Source organism: Mustelus asterias, chromosome 6 (genome assembly GCF_964213995.1).
Source record: "Mustelus asterias chromosome 6, sMusAst1.hap1.1, whole genome shotgun sequence".
NCBI lineage: Eukaryota > Metazoa > Chordata > Chondrichthyes > Carcharhiniformes > Triakidae > Mustelus > Mustelus asterias.
The window spans coordinates 113,701,868-113,728,842 of record NC_135806.1 but is presented as its reverse complement, the minus strand read 5'-3'; the positions used below and the strand labels follow the sequence as shown (position 1 = coordinate 113,728,842).

The 26,975-nt window shown below is 41.9% G+C and overlaps 1 protein-coding gene across 2 annotated transcripts in view; it reads left to right on the top strand.

Moving 5' to 3' along the window:
- The window catches only part of ap3b1a (adaptor related protein complex 3 subunit beta 1a), a 253,817-nt gene extending 227,200 nt beyond the window's left edge, over positions 1-26,617 (top strand). For both annotated transcript variants that reach the window (XM_078214962.1, XM_078214963.1), the window contains exon 27: positions 24,269-26,617. In XM_078214962.1, coding sequence (XP_078071088.1) covers positions 24,269-24,422 — 154 coding nt within the window. In that variant the 3' untranslated portion in view covers positions 24,423-26,617. The remainder of the gene's footprint in view (positions 1-24,268) is intronic.
- The last annotated feature ends 358 nt before the right edge of the window (positions 26,618-26,975 follow it).

The window sequence follows — 26,975 nt, the reverse complement described above, 5'->3', positions numbered from 1 at the left end:
AGGTCAATCATCTCGGCTCCAGGACATCACTGCAGGAGTCCTTCAGGGTAATGTCCTAGGCTCAACCATCTTCAGCTACTTTACCAATGATTTTCCTCCATCGTATGGTCAGAAGTAGGGATGTTTGCTGATTGCACAGTATTTGGTACCATTCATGACTCTACGGATACTGAAACAGTCCATGCCCATATGCTGCAAGACTGGGACAATATTCAGGCTTCGGCTGATGAATGGCAAGTGACATTCATGCCACGCAAGTGCCTGGCAATGACCATCTCCAGCAAGACAAAATCGAATTATCTCCCCTTGACATTCAAAGGCATTGTCATCACTGAATCTCCCAATATCAACATCCTGGGGGGGGCGGTTATCAGTAACCAGAAACTGAACTAGCACATGTCAGGAGTCAGCATAACCACCCTACTTTGTATTCAATTCCCCTTGCAATAAAGGATGTCAAGAACTTTCCTAATTACTTGCTGTACCTGTATGCTAACCTTCTGCAATTCATGCACTAGGATACCTAGATTTCTCTGCATCTCCGAACTCTGCAATCTCCCACCATTCACATTTATTTATTTATTCCTGCCAAAATGAACAATTTCACATTTTCCCATACTATATTGCATTTGCCAGATCTTTGCTCACTCACTTAACCTATCTGTTTCCTTTTGTAGCCTCCTTATTCCTCTTCACATCTTACTTTCCTATCTATCTTTGTGTCATCAGAAAATTTAGCAACCATAACTTCAGTCTCTCCATCCAAATCATTTATATAAATTGTAAAAGTTGAGGTCCCAGCAGTGATCCCTGTGGCACACTGCACATTACATCTAGCCAACCAGAAAATGACCGTTTTATGCCTACCCTCTTTTCTGTTAGCCAGCCAATCTTCAATTCATGCCAATATATTACCCACCACACCATGAGCTTTTAATTTCTACTAAATCTTTCACGTGACAACTTGTCACAAGTCTTCTGAAAATCTGAGTACAGTGCAAACGCCTTTTTATCCACATTTCTAATTCTGATAAAAGATCATCAACCTGAAACACTGTCTCAAAGTACAGGTCTTAGACTAACTAATACATTTGCCAAGGCTCTGGTTCTTTAATCCAAAGGCAGATTCAAGTAACATTTGCGCCACACAAGTGCCAGGCAATGACCAGAGAGTCTAACTATCTACCATTGACATTCATTGGCGTTATCATTGCTGAATCTCCCATTATCAACATCTTGGGGGTTACCATTGACCAGAAACTGAACTGGACCAGCCGTAACAGTACTGTGGTTGCAAGAGCAGGTCAGAGACTTAGAATTCTGTCGAAGGTGACGCTGTGGAGTCTATGATTCGCTGGGATTTAAACATCTCAATATGTTGCACCACTGGATGTAACATTTAATATCCTGACTTCCCAAAGTCTGTTCACCATCTGCAGGGCATATGCCAGGAGTGTGACGGATACTCCGCTGACCTGGATGAGTGCAGCTTCAGCAATACTCAAGAAGCTCAACACCGTCCAGGATGAAGCAGTCTGTTTAATTGGCATTCCGTCCACCACCTTCAGTTAGCGACGTAGAGTAGCAACAGCCTCTACCAACTACAAGATGGACTGCAGCAACTCACCAAGACTCTTCCAACAGCACCTTCCAAACCCATGACCTCCATCACCTAGAAGGACAAGAACAGCAGATGCATGTTAACACAAGCACCAGGAAGTTCCCTTCCAAGCCACATGCCATCCTGACATCAGTATTCCTTCACTCTTGCTGGGTCAAAATCCTGGAGCTCCCTAACAGCACTGTGGGTGTCCCTACACCATTTCGACTGCAACAGTTCAAGAAGGCAGCTCACCACCACCTTCTCGAGGGCAATTAGGGATGAGCAATAAATAATGGCCTATCCAGCAATGTCCATATCCTGTGAAAGGATAAAAAATCCTTCTCCCCCAGCCCCACCATGGTATCAGTGCCTTCAGCTGTATGAACTCTACTTATGAAATTCTCTGTCCCTAAAACTCTTCTCTCTTTTGAAACCCTGCTCAATATCCTTTGTTTTCTTTATGCCTGATTAGGAAGTGTCTTGGGAAGCTCTTTACATCAAAGGTGCGAGACGATGCTGATAGTCAAACAAAAAAAAACATTTTACAGGTGTAAGAGTCTGTCCATTTGCCACTGCAAATGTTCTTTGGTATGGGAATGTTACTGTGACATCGTCAATGTAGAGCAATTCTCTGAGGACTTGGCATAACTTTGTCTTTGATCTCAGATGAGCAAGACTCAGCACCTTTCTGTCTGATCTAGTTTGTAAGTAGCCACCCTCTGTAGATGACCTGAAGGCAAATGGCAGCAGCAAAGGAGAGAATATGCCAAAGAGTGTTGGTGCTAGAACTCAAATCTGTTTGACCCCATGTGGATCTCAAAGGGTTCCAATGTTGTCCCGTCATAGCTGAACTTGCCCTTCACGCTGTCATGAAAGCAGCTTTGGGAGGCAGCCAATTTTCCCCAGCTGTTTACATGGTTAAATGTCTTGGTGTGATGGATGAAGGTGTATATAACTGTCTCCTTTGTTCATGGCATTTCCCTTGCAGCTGCCAGACTGAGAAAATTGTCAATTGTCGATCTTCCAGTTCTAAAACCACTCTGGATTTGGACTGCAACAGTTCAAGAAGGCAGCTCACCACCACCTTCTCGAGGGCAATTAGGAATGAGCAATAAATAATGGCCTATCCAGCAACGTCCATATCCTGTGAAAGGATAAAAAAATCATTCTCCCCCAACTCCACCATGGTATCAGTGCCTTCAACTGTATGAACTCTACTTATGAAATTCTCTGTCCCTAAAACTCTTGTCTCTTTTGAAACCCTGCTCAATAAACTTTGTTTTCTTTAAGCCTGATTAGGAAGTGTCTTGGGAAGTCCTTTTACATCAAAGGTGCGAGACGATGCTGATAGTCAAACAAAAAAAACATTTTACAGGATCTGCAGTCTGAGAAGGGCAACATTGACAAATACTTTTTCCAAGATGCCCAACAGAGAGATGTTTCTTTAGTTGCAATCGTTGTGGTAGCCTTTGTTCTTGTACAGGATCACAATCTTAACATCTACACATTCTGGGGCACTCTCCCTTCCCTCCATCAGAGGCAGTGATGTTTATGCAGATGGTGTACAAGCACTGGTCTCCTGTGCTTGCTAAGTTCAGGCTGTACAGTGTCAACACCTGGAGCTTTACCCAAGTTACTAGCTTTTCAAAGCTCCATTGTGGGTTCAGTATCCAGCTCTGTCTCACAGGCTTGCTAAGGTGTCCAGAAGTCCCTCAGTGACAATGTTTTACCTAGAGTACAACTCAAGGTGGTGTTCCACCCATCTCTCCAACTGTTTATTGGATTTGAGGATGACCTCTCCTGCCTTTTGTTTTCAATTGAGCCGTTTTCTTTGCTAATGGACCTGTTGCCATTTTGATTCCTCCAGTCGTGCCCTTAGCATTCCCTATGTCAAAGAACATCTGGATATTCTGGCAGAGTTGTGACCGATAGTCATTGGTGCACTGCCTAGCAGTCTGTTGGACTTTACTTCAAGCGGCTCTTAGAGCATTCATGGTTTTCTTATTCCGATTTCTCTTAAGTAGAGAGCAGACCACTTGGCCTCAGTGACAGCTTCCATCACTGTGACATTAGCCTTGCACCAGTCAGCAGTTTTCTACTCTTGCTTCCAGTTGAGAATGCGGTATTGTAGATGGTGTCTCATTTGTTTCATTTTGCTTTTACACTGTATGAAAATTCCATAGAGCGCCTGTTTGATTGAACTGTTGGTTTTTATTTGGGTAGGCAGAATGACTGACAATGCTACAAGGACAGTCTTTCTGCCTTGAATTAAAAAACTTCAAGGGTTGCATCCTAACCATCGTGCACACCAGGAGTGATCTGTATCTCAGTTAGCACTGTGGTAGCTGTGTGTGTCAAGAATGCTGTTCAGAGGGTCAAAACTGGTGCTGATCAAATCCAGCTGAATATTCAGATCTTGGATATTCAGGATACTTGTGGCATGTTTGTTCTGAAAGAAGGTTACACAAAATGTGTGCAGCAGCATAACTCGAATAGTCTTTGTTCTCATTTATCTCTCCAAGGCCATGGTGTCCTAGGTCAGAGGGTCATTCCTCATGGTTTGTGCCAATTGGGATTCCCCAGTAGGCATAAATGTTCAAACCTAGGCATTCTGCAGACAGCAGTACCAAGCTCCTTATAGAGCTGATCTTTCACCTCTGGTGGAGCACTTGGGGCATTGATACTCATGAGGTTACCTGGTTCCTTTGAGAGCTGGATGGAGAGAACATGTTCTCTCTCTTGAGCACAAATATAAAGACACTTCTAAAGTTATGTGGGCTAGATTTAGGAAGTTGGTGCTTGTAATGTTACTCTGTAAATAAATATGACTTTGTACTGATTGAATCCAGTATCCACCTTCACCAATGGCACAGTGGTTAGCACTGCTCCCTCACAGCACCAGGAATCCGGGTTCAATTCCAGCCTCAGGTGACTGTGTAGAGTTTGCACATTCTCTCCGTGTCTGCATGAGTTTCCTCCGGGTGCTCCGGTTTCCTCCCACAGTCCAAAGATGTGCGGGTTAGGTGCTTTGGCCATGCAAAATTGCCCCTTAATGTCAGGGGGACTGTTAGGGTAAATATGTGGGGTTACAGGGATAGGGCCTGGGTGGATTTGTTGTTGGTATAGGCTCGATGGGCCAAATGGCCTCCTTCTGTACTATGAATCTCTTATGATTATAACTGACTTTCTGAATAATATGTGCATTATATATTTCAGTGGTGTTGCGATGTGGTGAATTTGTAAGCCTTGAGTGTTCAATTTACAGCGAGCTAGAAATTTTTCTGGAAGTGTTTTTTTTTAATTGTTTCTTCCTGGGTGCTGAAAAATCGATCTGGAGAACATGCTTTGCCCAGCAGAGGTCACGCCACTTGGTCCTGAAATAATCCCTAAACCTCCTCATTGAAAACTAGTAAAAATATTAAGTTATTACTCCTAACTGACCTGTTTCAAATGTGTGGGGAAAATTGCAATAAATATTCAGGCTCATTGAGAAATATTTGCCCTTAATTTAATCTCTTTAATTCTTATCAAGTTGCCATAACAGTAATTTGCTTAAAATTTGCCAGATGATCTTGCCTGGCCACGTTACCTTTGTGCTGGATGGAGGCAATTCTCCAGCAGCAGTTAGGACGGAATCTGGGAAAGCTAAAAACTGCCTGTCAATTCACATGGAAACTGCTGCAAATCTGAAGAATGGAAAGGTTAAACTACGACAAAACAAATCGTGCAGGTTAAGTTTGATGAGTGCTTCTCCTTAAACTCCCATCTAATTTTATTATGGCTTGATAAAGTGTAAGCCTATTGCAGCGTGGCTAATGAGTTCAACACTGCAACAATTAAGGTATTGTAGTCAGAGAGAGCTCATTTTACAATCCCTGCTGAATTTCTTGTGTCTAAACTATTCTTTTCTTAATATTATAAGGTAGAATCTGTACATAAAGGGCATCATGTATATGTGATGCAAGTCCGTTATTCAGAAGACCTTTTAGCCTTGAATCTATCTCAACTTTGGTTTTATGTCAACCATGTAAGTCAGGCAATCAAACCTGATGCAGTTTTATTTTTCCTATAGCTCTGTGTAGGAAACCTAGTCCAAATCTCCCGGTTATCAAATTCACTTGCTATCAATGACAAAGCAATACAGACAGGAAACTGTTCACCCTATCCACCTTTTAAAGCACTAATAGTTTAGTTGGCTGATTTTTATTCAGTAGCTTCAAAGGAGCAGCTTCTAATTCAGAAATCAGGATAATTGCTTCTATATAAAATGTGGAAATGTAATAAAAAGGTAAAGTGGTTGAAAGTTATGGGTGAGCTTAGATTAATTGCCCAATGTGTAGTGATGTTGTGCACTTTTAAAATTGTGATTGATAATACCATGACTGACTGCCTGCTAATAGGTGTTAGTCTTGAGCTCCGAACAACAGAGAAATTCCATTACATTACTAAAACAAGGGATTGATGTTCAAATTTAAACCATTAGGGGGCAACACTGCTTCTATTTGGGACGGGATCAGTAAACTTCAGAATCCATTGCAGAATGTGGTGAGATGTTGGAATCAGAAGTATCTAAGTTTGCAAATACACTGCAGGCAGTTTATTAAAATTATTGTGATGCCGTGCCATCATGTTTGCATTTTTGTCAAAATCACTAAACCACATTTTGAAAAGTCGACATTTCCTGCTGCAACATAGGGCACCAGTTTGAATAAAAATTATTCCACCCTTGCCCAGCTTAAGCTTCCACGTTTAAAAGTTGCAGTTTTGGGAATTTTGGTTTAATTCAATGCCGTTCACAAAATATGTTTGAATAACATTAGATTGGTAAAGCTTTTGGTCTTTGCGTGTCTAGCAATGCAACCTTTGTATTTAACATTTGTGCTACAATTTTAAATATAGGCTTTTCTAAGCAATTGCTGGTACAAGTTTTCTTTCAGCTCTAATTAATACCAAGATAAACAGTCTGCTCCTAATTTATGATATCTTATTTCTGCAGCCTCCCGCCCCAGCCCTTTTTCACCAAGCTGTTTTTGCCCTGCCTGTACCCTTTGTGTGGTTTCGTTCAACATTTGTCAACTTTGGGCTAATTATTTTTGTACAACTAGGGAAGGGTAATGCATCCTGCGATCGTCTTTCTTGCTAATAGGATTGTGTCTGCTTCAGCAATCAGTAATTGAAGGATTCATGTCAAAAAAAGTGTTACCCTGTGAGGGCCATTGTCACAGCTGCTGGTAGCCAACACACATAAAAATGAGCGCATTCAACAAAGAATATTCGGTCAGTTTGCCGGATAGCATGCTGCACAGCATGTCCTGAAAGCTGATCACAGCTACAACCCAGTTGAGACCACCTTGCCAGATTAAAGTATCTGGGGGCAACAGTGAGAGAGTTAGCTGGGGAACGGAGGAGCTCGCTGAAAAATGTTTGTGTTTAAGCTCATATTTTTTGCAGGTTATTATGTTTTGCTTGCATATCTTTTTATATTTGGAACTGAAATTACTTGATGTGTGATGTGATCCTAGCAGCAGTATTATAATACAGATGCTATGCTGCTTTAGGAGTGTACAAGTAGTACAAAACTAGGTTCAAACTGGAATTGTGTTTACAACTGGAGTCCAAAATGCATTTTTTTAAAAACAGCTGCACTAAGTCGAATCATAAAATTAGCATGTCATCACAAAGACATGAGGCTTAATGGAAAAATGCAGCAAATATGATGACACAATGCTAATCGAGTTTAGTACCAAGTGTTCTATTTTACGTAAAAGGCTGTGAGCATTTACCTAGCATTATTGATGTTTGGTATTGTGCACACTGTACAAAATCTGTTGATTTGAATTTTATAATAACTTGCAGACTATATTCTTAACTCTATATTTTTTTTAAAATTCAAGAACAGGCGGTAGACTTTCCTCTTTGGGGATTTGGGCTCAATTCAAACACAGACTAATGGGATGTAAGGGGTATTAAGAATCCTTTGTGAAATGAGGTTGAAACATAGAAGAAGACGATAGGACCAGGAAGAGGCTATTTGGCCCTTTGAGTCTGCTCTGCCATTCATCACGATCATGGCTGATCGTCCAACTTGCTCAGTCTCAATCCGGTTACTGTTTGGCAAAGGCCTACGGTGTAAAACTGTCCCTAATTAGGTTAGGTTGATTGGCCATGTTAAAATTGCCCTTAGTGTCCTGGGATGCATAGGTTGGAGGGATTCATGGGTGAATGTGTAGGGATGTGGGGGTAGGGCCGGGGTGGGATTGTGGTCGGTGCAGACTTGATGGGCCGAATGGCCTCTTGCTGTGCTGTAGGGTTTCTAAGATTCTAAGTTGATAGTAATTGGCATTCACCCAGAAGATTGGTGAATTGGGGGAAATGCTACATTTCTGTATTGGGGTACTCATCTAAGCCACCGAGCTATTTACAAACTGCCTTCATTTGGTTTTCAAACTGTTGATTATCAGTAAGAGGAAAGTGTAACACAATTTTCAAGTGGAAAGGAAGTAGAAAGATTACGTTGCAATAAAGTATCAAATTCGAGGTATATGCCAGCTGATGTAATTTAAATTTAGCTAATTATAAAATCAGGAATTGATAGTCTCAGTAATAGTGACCACAGCAAATCTTTGATTTGATTTATTATTGTCACACTTATCAGTATGCAGTGGAAAGTATTGTTTCTTGCGTGCTATACAGCCAAAGCATACCATTCAGAGAAGGAAAGGAGAGAGTGCAGAATGTAGTGTTACAGTCATAGCCAGGGTGTAGAGAAAGATCAACTTAATATAAGGTAGGTCCATTCAAAAGTCTGGTGGCAGCAGGGAAGAAGCTGTTCTTGAGTCGGTTGGTACGTGACCTCAGACTTGCGTATCTTTTTCCCGATGGAAGAAGGTGGAAGAGAGAACGTCCGGGGTGCGTGGGGTCCTTAATTATGCTGGCTGCTTTGCCGAGGCAGCGGGAAGTGTAGACAGAGTCAATGGATGGGAGGCTGGTTTGTGTGATGGATTGGGCTACATTCACGACCTTTTGTAGTTTCTTGCGGTCTTGGACAGAGCAGGAGTCATACCAAGCTGTGATACAACCAGAAAGAATGCTTTCTATGGTGCATCTGTAAAAGTTGGTGAGAGTCGTAGTTGACATGCCAAATTTCCTTAGTCTTCTGAGAAAGTAAAGGCATTGGTGGTAAAAACCCATCTGATTCACTAATGTCCTTTAGAGATGGAAATCTACCTTCCATACTGAGCCCAGCCTACATGTGACTCCAGAGCCGCAGCAATGTGGTTGACTTTTAAGTGCTCTCTGAAATGGCCTACCAAACCACTCTAGGCCAATGAGGGATGGGCAACAAATGCTAGCCTTGCCTGTGAAGCCCACAACCCACGAAAGAATAAAGAAGAAAAATATGCAGACCAGAAGAACATAAGTGGAACAATAATTGAGGTGTAGTTCGCTCCAGAACATGTGACGTTTTATGACTACATTGGTATACAACAGTTCCATTTGGAATTGTGTACTTTCTTCCATCATATTTCTGGAATCATCATCTTTCCCTTCATTGCTCATATTTAAAAAATGAGTGTGCATGAGACAAGTTGGTAAATATGAACAATTATGAAGTGTCCACAACATGCTTGACTGCACTTTGTTACAAAAACAAGCCCCCAGGCTGTAAAACACAAAGCATTAAACTGCTGATCTGTTATTCCTAATGGATGTGTCACAACGTGTTGTTCTTGAGAGAAAATATGGCTTTAAGCTGTAATGAGAATAACTTGTTAATTGAATAAAAAGATAAGCATTATTGAAAGTAATCTTCCAAGCCATTGCAATTATTTCTTTGCAAGATTTTAGTTGCTTCTTCAGTAGGTAGAACAAGACTGTAGTGCTGTTAAGCAGGGATCTTGTATGGGTTATTGAGTGGATTTAGATCTGGTTTATTGGTGTTTAAGGTGGTTCATTATGAGTTATTTAGCTCTATCTTTTAAAATCAAATTAAAGACTCTAATGAATTGTTACTTAAGTTGGAAATATCCTCTCTTTCAATATTATCCTGTTATAAATATAGCCTCAGATCATTTGATATTTTTGGTAAATTGATAAGCAAAGTACATATTTCTGTTGCAGATTTGAGTTCAGATTTTAAAAATGCCCAGTTTGATGGGAAATCACGTTGCCACAGTAAAATGTCCGAAAGAAAATTGCAGCTCATTTAAAAAGAATCTGTTTCCTGCTTAAGTGGCTAATATTCTAATTATGTCTGAAGTGAAAGTTTTTGATTATCTGCTGATAAACTCCCTCTCTTGTGGTGGTGATAATTAAGCAGCTCCCAGCGGACTCCCACAGGCACTGTGCAAGGCCTGCATTAATTGTCAGATGTGAGACACTGACCAGTTGGTTTGCTGTTCAATAGCCGACGGCGTGCTGTCAGCCCAGTAGTGTTTTATGTTGGAGTATTGTGAGCTGTTGTCAGGGCTAACTGGGACCTATTGTGGCTAAAGATGTTGTGCAAATTGAGGCAGATGGCTCTGATTCAGACACGTGTCATTCAGAAAGGGGAAAATGAGATCGGCCTGCAGAGTGGGGTCACTGTAGGTCAGGGACTGCTCTACATTTGTTAGTGTTTTCAAAAGACCCATGTGCGACAACTTTTTGTTTTGCAGTAACAACAAAAGGAGATTCTCTGGACATGGAGGACAGGCGGCTGTTGGCACTGTACTGTCCTCCTTTCACTTCTCTCCCTGGTGACTTGCTTTGCATGCAGAAAGAATTAGCAGGATTGACAGAAGTTTATTGTGGCTAAAATGGCTTTTCAGTCGATTGCAATGCTGAAGAGGACAGTTTGGCTTTTAATTCCATGTAATTAGTTGATTTCCAGTGTCTTGGAATTCAACTGTGCCAGATTAGGCCCAAAATAAAGTTTGTTGTATTTTTCTGGCATCTACAGTTCCATCTATTCCTGCTGTGGTTTAGGAATGAAGTCGTATCAAAATCAGAGTTTTTAAACCCTATTATGCATATTTTCAGATGACTTAAGTAACAAATCTTTTCCATCTTTAAGCTGCTTAAGGCAACTTTTTACAAATTAAAATCATTTTGAAAGAATGAACTTGCATTTACGAAGCATGCTTCAAAGTTCTTCAAGTGCAGTCACTTTTGTTGCATAGTTTAATGGCGCAACCAATTTAGGCACAGGAGGTCATGAGTGAACGAGAGGATGATCTGGTGGTGTTTATGTTGGTTTAAGGAGGAATGTTGGTCAGGACACGGAGACCTCCCCTACTCTTCAGAGAGGGCCATGAAATCTTTCACTTCTATCTGAATGTTTCATCCAAAAGACACACCTCTTATTGCATTGAAGTGTTAGCCTAAGCTCTGCTCAAATTGGTAGTGCGGCTTTTGATTCAAAAGTGGTGCACTGGTCTGTTGACATTGAAAATTATGTATTATGAATTGTGTATTGGAAACTGCGCATCAATATTATAATAAGCCTTTAACTTTTCAAACTTTTTTAATAAATTGTCTTGCCAAGGTTCAGATGACTTAGTTATAAATTTAAGATTATGATATGATTTGCATTGATGTAGATTTGTGGAGGTAAAGACCAGTTCTTTGGTCAGCCAGTGACTCCAGTAGAAAATGCATATCACAAGAACGCAGTGTGTTTGGCAAGGACACTCTTGGGTTCTATTGCAAAGCCTACATGGATGATTAAGCTCACACTCACTGACACAAGAAGAATGGGTGCCTCCAATGAATTTTGCCATGTTGGCACCATGCTTTTGCAGATCTCTCCAATTTGATCTCAATCTATTTATGGGTTCAGTTTCACTTTGCCCTTCTATTGGATGGGGCTGAGTAATTGGCCTAGGAACAATGAACTTACCTTTCTGCAGCCTCCTGCATTGGCTGTAGGTCCCATTAATTTTGAAAGAGGATGTATCTTCTGGTTGGTTTAAGGATTGTTTTCTGTGGCCACCCTATGGTTTATTCATTGAGAGATTCACTGTTGGTTTCGAACTTGGAATAGAAGAGGGGGCTGCTGGCAGTATTCATTGATAGAGCAGTATTTCTACTAGTCATAGGCTAAAGAACTGCTTCATGTCAGAAGTCTAAACATTGCACAAGGAGATTACTTCTACATGAAAGAAATTAACTGCACTTGATTAAAGATTACATTTGGTATTTGGCATTTTCTTTGCCCCATCTTACGTGGGGATTCGAAAGCTCTCTGAGCACAACCTTACCTCTTATAGAGATTTTTTCCATTTATTCTAGGATTGGTGTTGTTGGCTAGGCCAACATTTATTGCCTATCCCTAATTGCCCTTTGGAAGGTGGTAGTGAGCTGTCTTCTTGAGCCACTGCAGTCCCAGTGGTGTAGGTGCACCCACAGTGCTGTTGGGGCAGGAGTTCCAGGATTTTGAACCAGTGGCAGTGAAGGAATGATAATCTATTTCCAAGGATGATGAATGGCTTGTTGGGAAACTTGCAGGTGGTGTTGTTCCCATGTATCTGCTGCCCTTGTCCTTCTAGATGGCAGCAATCTCGAGTTTGGAAGGTGCTATTTAAGGAGTCTTGCTGAGTTGCTGCAGTGTATCTTTTAGATGGTACACACTGCTGCCACAGTGCGTAGGTGGTGGAAGGAGTGAATGTTTGTGGATAGAGTAGCAACCAAGTGGGTTGCTTTGTCCTGGATGGTGTCAGCCTTCTTGTGTTGTTAGAGCTGCATTCATCCAGGCAAGTGGGAAGTATTCTATTACACTCCTAACCTGTGCTTTGTAGTCGGTGGACAAGCTTTGGGGAGTCAGGAGGGGAGTTATTCACCACAGGATTCCTCGCCTTTGACCTGCTCTTGTGTAGCCACAGTATTAAATGGCCGGTTCAGTTCCGCTTCTAGACAATGGTAACCCCCAGGACGTTGAGAGTGGGGAATTCGGTAGTGGTAATGCCATTGAAATCAAGGGACAGTGGGTTAGATTCTCGCTTGTTGGAAATGATCATTGCCTGACACTTGTGCGGTGTGAATGTCACTTGCCACTTGTCAGCCCAAGCCTGGATATTGTCCAGGAGTTCATGGAAATCTGTATGCCAGTATTTTCCCTGAAAAGCACTGGAAAGCTTCTCTTTGTTTATATCCTGAGTTTCTTTTTGCCTCTCCCTCCAGTCCTGCTGTCTGTGATTTGTGCTAGGCTCACGTACCCATCTCCAGGTGCCATGGTGGCTATTCTTCATATGTAGACCTGAACAACGAGTGACATTACTAAAATCCTGATCCAAACTTTGAATTGTGTGTGCATTGTTACTTCCTGCAGGTAGCAGCCAGGTTACTAGAGCTGTGGCGAATGCTCCTTACCCCTCACTAGGGTTCTGCTGAGGCACATTACTGTTGTACCAATATTACAGTTGAATATTAGACATTACCTGCTGAGCATTTGCAGAACTTTCTGTTTTTATTACAGCTAAGATTGGTTAATACAATAAGAGAGATGGAAGCAATTTCTTTTATATAAGTATTGGCCTTTTCATTTCAAGTTTATTTGCAAACCTACTAGTTAACACTTTGATACTGCAGCTCACAAGAATAATTTGCAATGATGGAGCTTAAATTGTTTTCACAGTAAGACTCTTCTCATAATCTTACTTCTATAACATGAGAATAGTGATAGGGTTGGAGAGAGGGACGCCTCCCCATTCCTAACAAAGAAACAGATATGCCTCTAATAGTTGGATTGTATTGGGTTTTGTAAGAACTCTTTAGCCAATTTCCATGTTAGCTGCAAGGCCCAGTTTTGGCCTTGCAGGTGACATCACAGGGAATATTTAAGGGCCCCTCACACTAAATTGTCTGTGCATTAGAATGAAATGTACCTTTCCATTATGTTGAATGGATTGAATGAAAAATGGGGCGCAGGGCATAACCAAATATCTTCATTTAAGCATCTTCCACATACCTAAGGCTATGGTGATTGGTTGCAGGGAAACTATGTGCTTACTATGCACATGGATGTTGTAATGGGTTTTCCATCTCCTGTCAAAACCCCGGATCTTCAATGTTGTGGCAGGTTTTTCTCCCAAGCTTTAAAGGTGTTCTCTACTTTGCAATTCTCAAGGATGAAATTAAAACAAAACCTTCAGTCTTGTCACAGCAATAGGCAGATTAGATCATCACTGTGCGCCATATTGCAGTTCTGGCAAGGGATCCTGGGACAAACATCTGCGGGAACAGTTCTGGTTGTCTTGAGATATGTGAAGAATATTCAAATAATTTGGCAGTGCCAGCTTGTTTAAATGCTTTGCTACAAGTTGTGCTCTTACCAGGGCGTGAAAGAACTGTACCAGGGTAGCAGTCATCAACCACGCAGGTTCTTCCTCAGCGGTCATGAAGAGGGTAAGCAGGCAGACAAAACAAAACATACGAGGGACCAAATGGGATCAGGGCACGTTTCTGCGGAAAAGGCTTTCCCGTGAAATTTTAAATTATTCTATTACTAATAGTATTTCATTTTTAAAAAGCGTTTGCAGCCCGATAGTTGGATCGCAGTGTAGCCTATATTGAAAAATTCATTTAAAGGCTAAGTGTTCAGGTTAAAAACATGTAACAATCAAATAGATAAATTCAGCAGGTAACACAAGTGTTAAATGGGCTATTAAAAGAAAGGCAAAATCATATTAAAATTATAAACCAATATGCACAGGCACTGAAGAACATATAAATTTAATAATTTAAGCACTTCATTGAGGAACTGAACTATGTTTCCTATATTAGAAATGATACATTTAACCATGTCTTAAACAAAAAGAAACGATGACTCTTGAATTTTCAACAGGTCAACAAAACCCCAAATGCTGATGAGTTGGTTCCCATGTTCCTGCCTCTTCCACTCCCCTCGCCAGGTGCCCCTGTACATAATGGATCTAATTCCTCATTCTTCACACATGGGTGCTCAGGTCATCAATGAGTGTGTTTTATATGTTCTTCAGTGCCTGTATTGGTATATAATTGTACCCTTTTAATATTTGGTCTACACTTTCTTGGTACCGGTGAATTTTTGTAACTACATGATTGTTATGTGTTTGTAACCTGAGCCACTGCCTCCTTCCTTCCTTCCTTTCCTTCATTATCAGCCATTTCTTCAGTCCTGCTTCTATCTGAATCGTGCTGCAAACGGAAACGGTGTTGATTACTGCATACTGTCGGGATAATTCCTATTCTCAGCATTATTTCTGCCCCTAGTCACAATGGCTTGCTGCAAGTGCATATGACTAATGACCAATGCAATGTATGGCCTGCACCACAGCAAATAAGCTGCACAAGAAAGATGAACATTGATGTTACCAAGGCACAGAAGAAAATGGTGTGATCAAAACTTTAAAGAAGTCTGAGCAATGGCAGAGAGATTGTACCATGGTGAACACCAGAGTGATTGGAAGATTTTAGGAGCAGCAGAGGAGAAAAAGACTTGACTTCCAATACTTTTGAAGGCTAGTCACAGTTGTGGCAAATGTAGCAGCCCATTGTGCACAACAAGGTCTCACAAAGGGCAATAAGATAATCATCCATGTTTTGATATTGGTTGAGGAATAAATGTTGGTTAGGACACAGGAGAGAACTCTTCTTCAAAATGGTGCATTGGGTTCTTTTACAATCATCTACAGGAGCAGATAGGATCTCGATTGAACATCTTGTCTGAAAGATGGGACCTCGCGCGTTACAACAGTCCCTCAGTACTGCAGTGGAATGTTGGTCTGAATATTCATTTCCTGCTCCAGTCACTGGAGTCAGCCTTGCACCCACAACTTCTGGACTCAGAGTGTTACTTTCTTGGCCATGGTTACGAAAGTGATTAAGGTAAGGATATGGCACAGGTAGCTGCTGGGTCATAGAAACCTTACAGTGCAGAAGGAGGCCATTCGGCCCATCAAGTCTGCACCAACAACAATCCCACCTGGGCCCTATCTCCGTAACCCCTTACATTTATCCCGCTAACCTACACATCCTGGGACACTGAGGTTCAATTTAGCATAGCCAATGCACCTAACCCGCACATCTTTGGACTGTGGGAGGAAACCGGAGCACCCGGAGGAAACCCACGCAGACACGGGGAAAATGTGCAAATTACACACACTGACCCACGCCAGGAATCAAACCCAGGTCCCTGGAACTGTGAGAGAGCCGTGCTTGCCACTGTGCCACCGTGCCGCTCATCGCTATTTGTTGCAGAGACAAATCTATAAACTTTCTTCCATTGGTATTAGAGGGAGCAGGAATAATGTATGAGAAGGCAATTCATCATGAAAAAGAGGAACTATGGGTAGTTTTTGTCCAAAGGATGATCCTGGAGTAGCTGAAGGAGGAACAGGTGTTGTTCCGAGTAATCAAGCCAAATTTAGAAGGTGGACATTACCTTGCCAGCAATGCCAACATCATGTGAATGAATTTTAGGTAGGGCTTCCGTCTGTTAACTGTGATAGCCACAGTCATGTTGGTAAGCCAGAAGTGGACAGACTTCCAAGAGACGAGGTAACAATGGATAGATAAGTTTGTGAAATATGAGAGAGTAAGAAAGCAGAGCCAGAAGGTCAGGGGACAGAGAGCAAGTGGGTTTAGGTACAGGTTGAACTTACCAAGGATGAGATGTTATAGAGTCTTGGTTGTTCCAGCATAGAAACATAGAAAACTACAGCACAAAACAGGCCCTTCGGCCCCACAAGTTGTGCCGAACATATCCCTACCTTTTAGGCCTACCTATAACCCTCCAGCCTATTAAGTCCCATAGAAGGAGGCCATTCAACCCATCAGATGCAGGGGAGGCGATCTCGATGAGGAACTTGGTATGCCGCTCAAGAGCGCAAGGATTTTCCGAGAGGTAGAGGAAGAAATCGGGAGAGAGACCTCGGTTGGATTTGGCAAGAAGAAATATGTTCATGGAGGTTGGTTGGAATGGGCAGGTAATGGACTGTGTAGCCAGCCAAAAGGGAGATGGCATCATTAGTTAGTTTCGGTCAAGATGTTGATAGATTTATCAACAGTGAAGAGATGGATGGTGAGGATTTTGTTTGTGAGTTGGAATATTCTAGGCTCGGGGTGGGGGGGGGGGGGGTTCATAGGAGACTGAGGGGGGCATTAGAAGGGTTAACTTCAAAGGAGCTAGGTGAAGAGGAAGTATAGCTTTGCCTTGATTTTGAGGCAAATTGGACTTGGAGACTCGGGTGTGATGCTGCAATCAATTTGCACATACCCCTATTTATAAAACCCGGAAAGCCTCACGGGTAGTAATCTCCAGATTACTCCTGGTGCAATGCACCAGTGAGTATAGAATTAGGATAGGGCACATGAATGTGTGACTGGAGAGAGAGTGCCGGAGGCAGAGGTTTAGATTCCTGGGACCTTGGGACTGGTTCTTGGGCGATGGGACTTGCACAGGTTGGGTGGGTTGAATAGAGCTAGGACCAATATTCTTGCAGGGTGGTTTGTGAATGTTATTGAGGAGGGTTTAAATTAAATTGGCAGGAGGATGGGAACTGGAGACTGGAGAAAAGCCAATGTTGTTCCCTTGTTTAAGATAGGAAGCAGGGATAATCCTGGAAATTATAGGCCAGTGAGCCCGATGTTATTGGTGGGGAAGCTTTTGGAGAAAATACTGAGGGAGAGGATATATGCATATTTGAAAGAAAATGGACTCGTTAGTAACGAGTAGCGTGGTTTTGTATGGGGAAGGTCATGGCTCACCAACTTGATTGAGTTTTTTGAAGCGGTGACAAAGATAATTGAGGAAGGGCTATGGATGGCTTTGTTAAGGCATTTGAAAAGGTCCCATGTGGCAGACTGGTACAAAAACTAAAGTCACATGGGATTTGGGGTGGGCTGGCTAGAAAGATACAGAACTGGATTGGTTATAGAAGACAGTAGCGGTGGAAGGGTGTTTTTCAGAATGGAGATCTGTAGCTAGTGGTGTTCCGCAGTGATCAGTGCCGGGACCTCTGTTAATATATATAAATGATGGGGGGAAATGTGGGTGGTCTGATTAGTAAATTTGCGGATGACACGAAGATTGGTGGAGTTGTTGACGGTGCCGGGGATTGTTAGAGGATGCAATAGGATAAAGATCGATTGGAGACTTGGGCACAGAAATGGCAGATAGAGTTTAATCTGGACAAATGCAAGGTGATCTTGGAGGATCAAATTTAGGCATGAATTATACTGTAAATGGCAGAACCCTTAGGAACATTAACATATAGAGGGATCTGGGCATGCAGGTCCACAGTTCCCTAAAAGTGGCAACACAGGTGGCCAAGGTGATTAAGAAGGCATATGGCATGCTTTCATCGGCTGGGTCCCGTTGAGTTGGGAAATCATGTTGCAGCTATATAAAACCTTGGTTCGGCCACATTTGGAGTATTGCGTGCAGTTCTGGTCACATTATCGGCAGGACGCAAAGAAGGTTCACCTGGATGTTGCCTACTCTCGGGGGTATTGGCTATAAGGAGAGGTTGAATAAACTAGGATTGTTTTCACTGGAAAGACAGAGGCTGAGGGGAGACCTGATAGAGGGCTACAAAATTGAGAGGCATAGACAAGATGGATAGTCAGAAGCTTTTTCCAAGGGTGGAAGTGTCAATTACAAGGGAGCACAGGTTGAAGGTGAGGGGGGGGGGGTTGGTTTAAGGGAGATGCGCAGGGGAAGTTTTTCACACACAGTAGTGGGTGCCTGGAACATGCTGTCAGAGGATGCGATGGAAGCAAGCACATTAGCAATTAAGAGGCATGTAGATGGGTACATGAATGGGGAGGAAATAGATGGATACGGACTGAGTGAGGACCGAAGGTTTTTTGTTTAGTTTAGTTATGGCATCATAATCAGGCTTGGAGGGCCGAAGGGCCTGTTCCTGTGCTGTACTTTGTTCTAGAGCAGTGGTTCCCAAACTTTTTTCACTGGGCCGCACTTTCGGAATAAAAATTTGCTCGCGCCACACCGAATTTTTTATTGATAAGAAATACATTCAAAAACAACTCCTAGCAGTGCCTGATTCATAACATAGAACACAACTACTTTATAATATGATCATGGGACATCCAGAAAGTATAAAACAATGCTTGTTTAAACCATGTTTAAATGTTTATTTGATTGTCCTTGAATCTTCCTGCCACACTTGCCATCCTCTCTCGCCGCACCAGTGTGGCGCGCCGCACCCTTTGGGAACCACTGTTCTAGAGGGAAAACCAAGGTGCACAAAGAACTGGGAGAGACAAAACATAAGAGTAATAAATAATGAAATATTAGATGGTGTCCAAAATGTAGTCAGGATTAAATTAGGTTTACTGTGCATGGGAATGTGATGATGTGGTTGCAGAAAACTATCTTGAAGAGCTGGGTTGGGTATTAATTATTCCTGGACTCGAGACATTCGGGAAAGATAGGAAAGGGAAGAGGATGAGGGGTGGCAGTATTGATTAAGGAGGGAGACTATTATACAACTGGAGAGAGAGAATGTCCTAGAGTGGACAAAGGCAGTATTTATTTGGGTTAGGCCAAGAAACAATAAAGGTGCCTTTACCAGGAGAATTCTAAAGACCAGCCACGAATGGGAAGGATGTAGAGGAACAAATTTGGTAGGGAATTATAGAGGTCCGAAAACTATAGAGTAGGTATAATAGACTTTCTTTATTCTAAAATAGACTGGGATAGGAATAGGGTGAAGGTTAGAGAGGGGGAAGAGTTTCTGAAGCATGTTCAAGAGAGTTTTCTCTGCCTCTTACCATTCCATCAGGAAAACAAGCACTGCTGGCTCTAATTCTGGTGAACAAAGTGGGTTAAGTGGATCAAGTTACAGCAGCGGGCCATTTAGAGGACAGGATTATTGCATCAAGGTTTAGATTAATTTTGAAAAAGGGCCTGAAAGCCAAAGTAGAAATAATCCATTGTGGGCCAGTTTCAATATGTTAAGTGTGGATCTGGTCCAAGTATATTGGAGTCAATAATAGACAGGCAAAACTGTAACAGAACCTTTAAAAGGGGAATAGCTTGGGTATGGTTAAGATGCATTCCCACAAGGGAGATAGGACAACCAAAGCCCAAGCTCCCTCGGTAGCGAAATAGGTAGAAGATGAGATGAAGCAGGTGTTCATATCAAATGTCAGAATAATAAAAGTGAGAACCAGGCTGAATATAGAAAGCTTGGAGAAGTGAAAAATAAATTAGAAGCAAAGGGAGAGTATGAGAAGGGACTGGCAGCCAGCTAAAAGGAACATCCAAAGGTCTTCCACAGGCATATAAATTGTGAAGTGTAGTATAAGAGATGGAGCCAAGCAGGGATTAAAAAGGGGATTTGCACATTGAGACAGAGGTACTGAAGGAGTACTTTGCATTTTTCTTTAGCAAGGCAAAAAAGCTGCCCAAATTGTAGAGGAGATTGTTGAAGCTCTGGGCTAAAAATTGATTTTTAAAAAAAATATTAGGCTGGCTGCAGTTATTAATCATAGAAACCCTACAGTGCAGAAAGAGGCCATCTGGCCCATCGAGTCTGCACCAACCACAATCCCACCCAGGTCCTACCCCCATATCCCTACACATTTGCCCGCTAATCCCTCTAACCTACGCATCTCAGGACACTAAGGGGCAATTTTAGCATGGCCAATCAACCTAACCTGCACATCTTGGGACTGTGGGAGGAAACCGGAGCACCTGGAGGAAACCCACGCAGACACGAGAATATGCAAACTCCACACAGACAGTGACCCAAGCCGGGAAGGTCCCTGGAGCTGTGAAGCAGCAGTGCTAACCACTGTGTTACCGTGCCGCCCAAGTAATCAGGATCGGATCACATTCGTCTGAAGATAGTGAGGGAAGTCAGGGTGGAAATTGCAAGTCTTTCAATCCTCCTCGGCTGTACAGAGTAGAGTACCAGAGGGGAAAAAGGGATATGGATGAACCCAGATCGTAACAGCACGAGGCTATTTAGTCCATCACCATTCAGCCCATCAAGCCTGTTCCACCATTCAGTAAGGTCATGGCTGATCTGATTGTGACTTTTACTCCACATTCCTGTCTGTCCCCAATTACTCTTGGCTCCTTTCTCAGTCAAACATCTGTCAAATTCCATCTCAAATGTATTCAATGACCCAGCCTCAACTGCTCTCTGGTAGAGAATTCCAAGGTCTAACTACCTGCTGAGATAAGGAATTGCTCCCCTGTTCCAACTTAAATGGAAGACTAATTTTTAAACTGTGCCCCCAAATTCTAGATTCCCCCACAGATGACACTAAGATTGGTGGCACAGTGCTCAGTGAAGAAAGTTATCTCCAATTGCAACGGGATCTTGATCAATTGGGCCAGTGGACTGACGAATGGCAGATGGAGTTTAATTTAGACAAATGCAAGGTGATGCATTTTGGTAGATTGAGCGAGAGCAGGACTTACCCAGTTAATGGTAGGGCATTGGGGAGAGTTACAGAACAAACAGATCTAGGAGTACATGGTCATAGCTCCTTGAAAGTGGAGTCACAGGTGGACAGAGTTATGAAGAAGGCATTCAGCATGCTTGGTTTCATCGATCAGAGTATTGAATACAGGAGTTGGAATGTCTTGCTGAAGTTGTACAAGACATTGGTAAGGCCACACTTGGAATACTGTGTGCAATTCTGGTCAGCCTATTATAGAAAGGATATTATTAAACTAGAAAGAGTGCAGAAAAGATTTACTAGGATGCTACCTGGACTTGATGGATTGAGTTATAAGGAGAGGCTGGATAGACTGGGACTTTTTTCTCTGGAGCGTAGGAGGCTGAGGGGTGATCTTATAGAGGTCTATAAAATAATGAGGGGCATAGATCAGCTAGATAGTCAATATCTTTTCCCAAAGGTAAGGGAGTCTAAAACTAGAGGGCATAGGTTTAAGATGAGAGGGGAGAGATACAAAAGTGTCCAAAGGGGCAATTTTTTCTCTCTCAGGGTGGTGAGTGTCTGGAACAAGCTGCCAGAGGTAGTAGTAGAGGCGGGTACAATTTTGTCTTTTAAAAAGCATTTAGATAGCTACATGGGTACCACAGGGTGGAAATGTCTGCTACGAGAGGACACAGGTTTAGGGTGCTGGGGAGTAGGTACAGGGGAGATGTTGGGGGTAAGTTTTTCTCACACACGGTGGTAGGCGAGTGGAATCGGCTGCCGTCTGTGGTGGTGGTGAACTCAATAGGGTCTTTTAAGAGACTCCTGGATGAGTACATGGAGCTTAATAGGATGGAGGGTTATAGGTAGGTCTAGAAGGTAGGGATGTGTTCGGCACAACTTGTGGGCCGAAGGGCCTGTTTGTGCTGTAGTTTTTCTATGTTTCTATGGGTACGATGGGTATAGAGGGATATGGGCCAAATGCGGGCAATTGGGATTAGCTTCGGGGTTTTAAAAAAGAAAGGGGGGCACGGACAAGTTGGGCCGAAGGGCCTGTTTCCATGCTGTAATCCTCTATGGTTCTAAGAGAAAACATCCTCCCTGTCAAACCCCCTCAGGATCCTTTGGTTAAATAAGGTTACATCTCACTCCAATGAGTAGGCCCAACTTGCTCAACCTTTCCTCCTAAGAGAACACCTTTGTCCCAGTAATCAGTCGAGTGAACCTCTCTGAATTGCTTCCAATGTAGGTATTTAAATCCTCCTTGAGTAAGGAAGCCAAACTAGACACTCTAGGTGCAGTCTCACCAATGCCCTATACAGTTGTAGTAAGACTCCCCTTTTTTTAACTCTCCCCTTCGCAGTAAAGTCCAACACTCCATTTGCCTTCCTAAGTATCTGCTGTATCAGCATGCTAACTTTGTGATTAAGGTGCACAAGGATGCCCGGATCCCTCTGAACCGCAGCACTCTGCAGTCTCTCTTCATTCGGATAACCTGCTTTTCTTTTCTTTCTTCCGAAGTGGACAACCTCACATTTTTCAACATTATACTCCATCTGCCATTTTTGCCCACTTACTTAACCTATCAATATCCCTGTGCAGATTTGTGTATTCTCACAGCTTGCTTTTCTACCCACCTTTTGTATCATCAGCAAATTTGGCTAAAATACAATCAGACCCTTCATCTAATTCATTGATATCAATTATAAATAGTTGAAGTCCCGGCACTTTCCCTATGGCATTCCACTACTAAGTTTGCCAATCTGAAAATGACAAGTTATGTTTCCTGTTGGTTAGTCAATCCTCTATCCATGCTAATATATTATGCCCAACACCATGAACTCTTGTGCAGTTAACCTTTTACCTGTCACCTTATCAGATGCCCTTTGCAAATCCAAGTATGCTACATCTACTGGTACTTTGTATCCACCCTGCTGGTTACATCCTAAAAGAACCTATTTGTCATACATGATTTCCCTTTCACAAAACTATGTTGGCTTGAACATATTTAATAATTGAATATTTACCATTTGGTAGAGATCTCAAATGTTATTTCCCAGTTTCACTTGGAACAAGAAATTTATATCCTATTATTTCACCGACAGAGGCTTTCATTATGCGGGTCTGCGTCAAGCCCAAGTTATTAAACCATGCGCATTACTGTTGTTCGTATTAGTGAACTGACACACTCGCATGACTATGTTTAATCTATTATTTTTATGCAATTACTCATTCCATTATGGCAACTTGCTCGCTGCGATAACAAAGGAACGCCATACTAAACTTAGGCATTCATCCACTAAGATCAGCAACCTAGCTTTAGACTCTTGTCTGTCGTGGAGCAATTTCAGAAGTTTGCTCAGTTGAATTCTCATAGGAAACCAATCCCCAATCAGCAGGCGGATGCTGCAATGTATTATTCCTTGTTGCCCATCATGCAGGGTTAAACAAAGCCTGGGGTAGGGTGACGGTCATTACACAGCCTCTCCTGGTGCATCTTTCAATCAGGCTCAGGTAATATTTGTACGATTTCCAGGTGAAAGCAACTTGTTTACTATGTTTGACCACCGTGTGCACGAGTACCTTGTAAAATTACCTCTGGCTGCTAATACTGCTGCTTCTTTGCAGGAACCAACTTATCCTGAATTTCCGTGACTTAAAAGATATTCTCCTATAGTATCATGGTGTGTAAATAAGGAAAGAAAGATTTCCTAATTCTGGTGCTTTTAATCTTCAAACAATATGAATGCATTGTCCACCTGAATTTTCTGGACTTTACAACTGGCAGGTCATCAAAGCAAACAAGGTTTGCGTTTATGCAGCACCCTCCACAAGTGCAGGACATCCCATCGTGTTTTACAGCTAATGAGATACTTTTGAAATCACTGTTGTGACGTAGGATACGAGCCAACCAATAGCTAGAATGATAATGCAGGTCCTAGAACTTTGTAGAGTGCCAGAATAAATGATCATGTGTGGCCATGTCTATCTATAAAACCGGGGTGACAGTTTCAGGTATGTGTTCAGCACATTGTTTTTCCAGAACTAGATGAAGCAGACTTTACACCAGTAGTTTACGGAGGATCATTTTAACTTGTTGTCTAGTCTATGCTTGAGTGAAGATATTCCACTGTTGTCTGAATTTGCAGGATGCAATATGCTGTGCGAGATCTGCAAGTACTTGCGATTACATGTTGGGTTGTGGTGGATGGGGAGAGGGCAGAGAGTATTTTAGTAGGCTTGATTTTATTTTTATTTTGAAAATAATTCCTGAGTTTTATTTTTCAGGTTTGCAGCAAAAACTGTGAACAGTGGAGCTTTGGTACTAATCACAGTAGAAGTGAAGGAAGGATCAACAATGCAACTGAGTATAAACACGGAAAAGTCTGTCATTGGTTCAGTGCTGCTGCGGGAGCTGAAGTCTGTGCTGTCTCAAGAGTGACCAGGATACCTCTGCAAGCAAGTATCTGGCGAGCAGTATGCTGGCCAGCCACTGCTGTCACTTTTCCTTTGTAATAGATTCCCCTTCATCTATCAGTACTATGTAAACCACAAGGTTATACTCTTGTTCAAATCTGCTTTGAAATTCCATTATGTACTTTAACACAATCCTTTTCTTTTGCTTGCCATGAAAACAGCGCAATCCCAAGTAACTAACCTAATGTTGAGCTGCTGGAATTAGAAATGGCCAGATCTTCCATTGTATGGCTTCAATATGGTGTTGAGGGTGTTTTCTCTTTTGAATGGGTGAACATTGAATGTAAGTTAACATTGTAACCTTTTCTTCTTGCATCAGCTTTCTCCAGAGGTGTGTGGAACCACTGCTTATAAAGCATTTTCGCTGTAACGTTTCATGTAGTTTCCAAGAAATTAATTTGAAAAGTGAGGATGGTCGCAAGAGAATCAATGTCCAGCCATTTGGTGTGTTTGTGAGTTTATTGTAGAACTCGTGAAAGGGTGTCTGTTAATTGGATGAAGATGGTAGTGTCATAATATTTTCTAGTGCCAACCCCTCCCCTGAATGGAGTCTTGTATTGGTCCAAAATTAAGGATAAAATTCATCCAAAGAAAGATACCTTTTGCCAAAAAAAAGTTTCACCTTTTTGATTACTGCTTTCCTTTGTGCTCTATAAATGCCCTTTTAGCCATTTATGATAGGGAAGGCTGATCTCAGTATTTTGTTTTGTGTGTTTACATAGCACAATCAGATATGATGCCCTCAGTTCTGGGATTGCCATGAAGAAAGCTGAACACTGGACACCTGAAGTTAAAACAGCTTCTGCCAGAAATGCAGAGTAGCTGGTGTGTAAATGGGAAGGGTAGATTGATGATTTGGGTACAACTCATATCCTAACACAAAACTTATTCTGAAAAATGGCCATACCCAAACTGCATGTTGCAAGAATTTTGTCATTCCTGTGATCTGTACACACACCCTCACTTCCACGTTTGGAAGGAGAGTGCAGTTTCCATCCGATTCCACCTCCTCCATTCAAGACCTTGCTTCAAATTGTTCTGATGCACCTCCTAGTGGCTGGCTTGTCGTCAGCATTGCAGAAGCTCGGAAAGGAGTCACAACTATGCAAGTGGGGCAAGGTTAAAAGAAAGGGGAGAAATAACCTTGTTGACCTCTCCTTGCCCTTTTGTAATGGTGTGAATTATGGTATCCTAGGAACTGAAAAATATTGACATGCTTTTGAGTAGAACAGAATCTGTGCTTCAATGTGGTAACTGGTTGTAAAACACAGTGCATAAAAGTGACTTTTTACCAGTTATATTTCTGATAAGTAAAGCTTTCAAAGTTTAGTAGTTAAGACTGTTTACATCTTCCTGGATGACTGTTGCAAATTGTAATTTCTTGGAGACTAAAGCTTTCCTGAATCATAAAGGGGGGGAAAGTACAGTTTGTGATTGAACTATAATTTTATTTTGGTATAAATTGGGAAATAATGTGTAAATCCTATTGGCCTTTTTTCAGTTCAAAGTAAAAGGGGGAAATGGCAGATTATGGAACAGCCTACTTGCAGCTTAATCTTGATTATGTGCCAATTTTCCAATTACTATTGTTAGTCTATAGAGAATAGTCACTAACAGTACTTGGAGATGCTTGTAATGCTGTTTATTTTCTTCCTCCTCCACTTGTTTTGGAAGTAAAATGCTTATTAAATTTCCAAATGGGTAAACAGGTTCCCATCTTAGAATTTATTTCTGGGGCATTGAGTGCTGTAACTGGATTTGGTATATCTCTGTGCAGTAATTATTTAATGATTAGGATTCCAAACAGTATTTTTCCCCCTGTTCTTGTGTAGTTGTTACATCAGGGACTTGTGTTTGCTGGTGTACAGCTGCTTCAGTTGATTTACAGTACTGCGGCTGTGGCCAGTCATAAATAAATCCTCTTATATAGTTGTTATGAACACCTGTTAGATCATCTGTCAGCAAAGCGCTGTTCACATTTATCATGGTGCGGTAGTTATTTTACCTCAATCCATTTACAGCGGACTCTGCCTCCATCACTGTATTACTATTACTGCACCATAATCACTCGTTTCCACTCCGTGTACAACTTGCAGATAAAAGATTTCAGTACTTGGCAAAATTTCATAAATAAAGGAGCAGTTCACTGCAGTAAAAGTTTATTTTTGTCATCATTTGTCACACTATTATACCATAAATCAAATAGAATAGTACTATCCCCTGTGCAGACAGCTTTTCAGCCTAGACATGGAAATGGTCTGTTTCTCTGTAGATGAGATGGCATGTCTTTCGACTTTAACGGGCTGATGGCTTTTCTCACTCATTTGATTTTATTGGATTTAAAAACCTGGAGGATTATTGAAGCTGGTGAACTATAGAGCCAGCTCCGCGAACATTTCGGACATGATAATTGAACCATATTTGTTGTTAGCAGATTTTGCTTGGTAAACAAAGCCTGCTGCATTAACAAGTCAAATTTATTCAGAAATGGCAAGGGTTGGTGTGCAGTATCCAATAG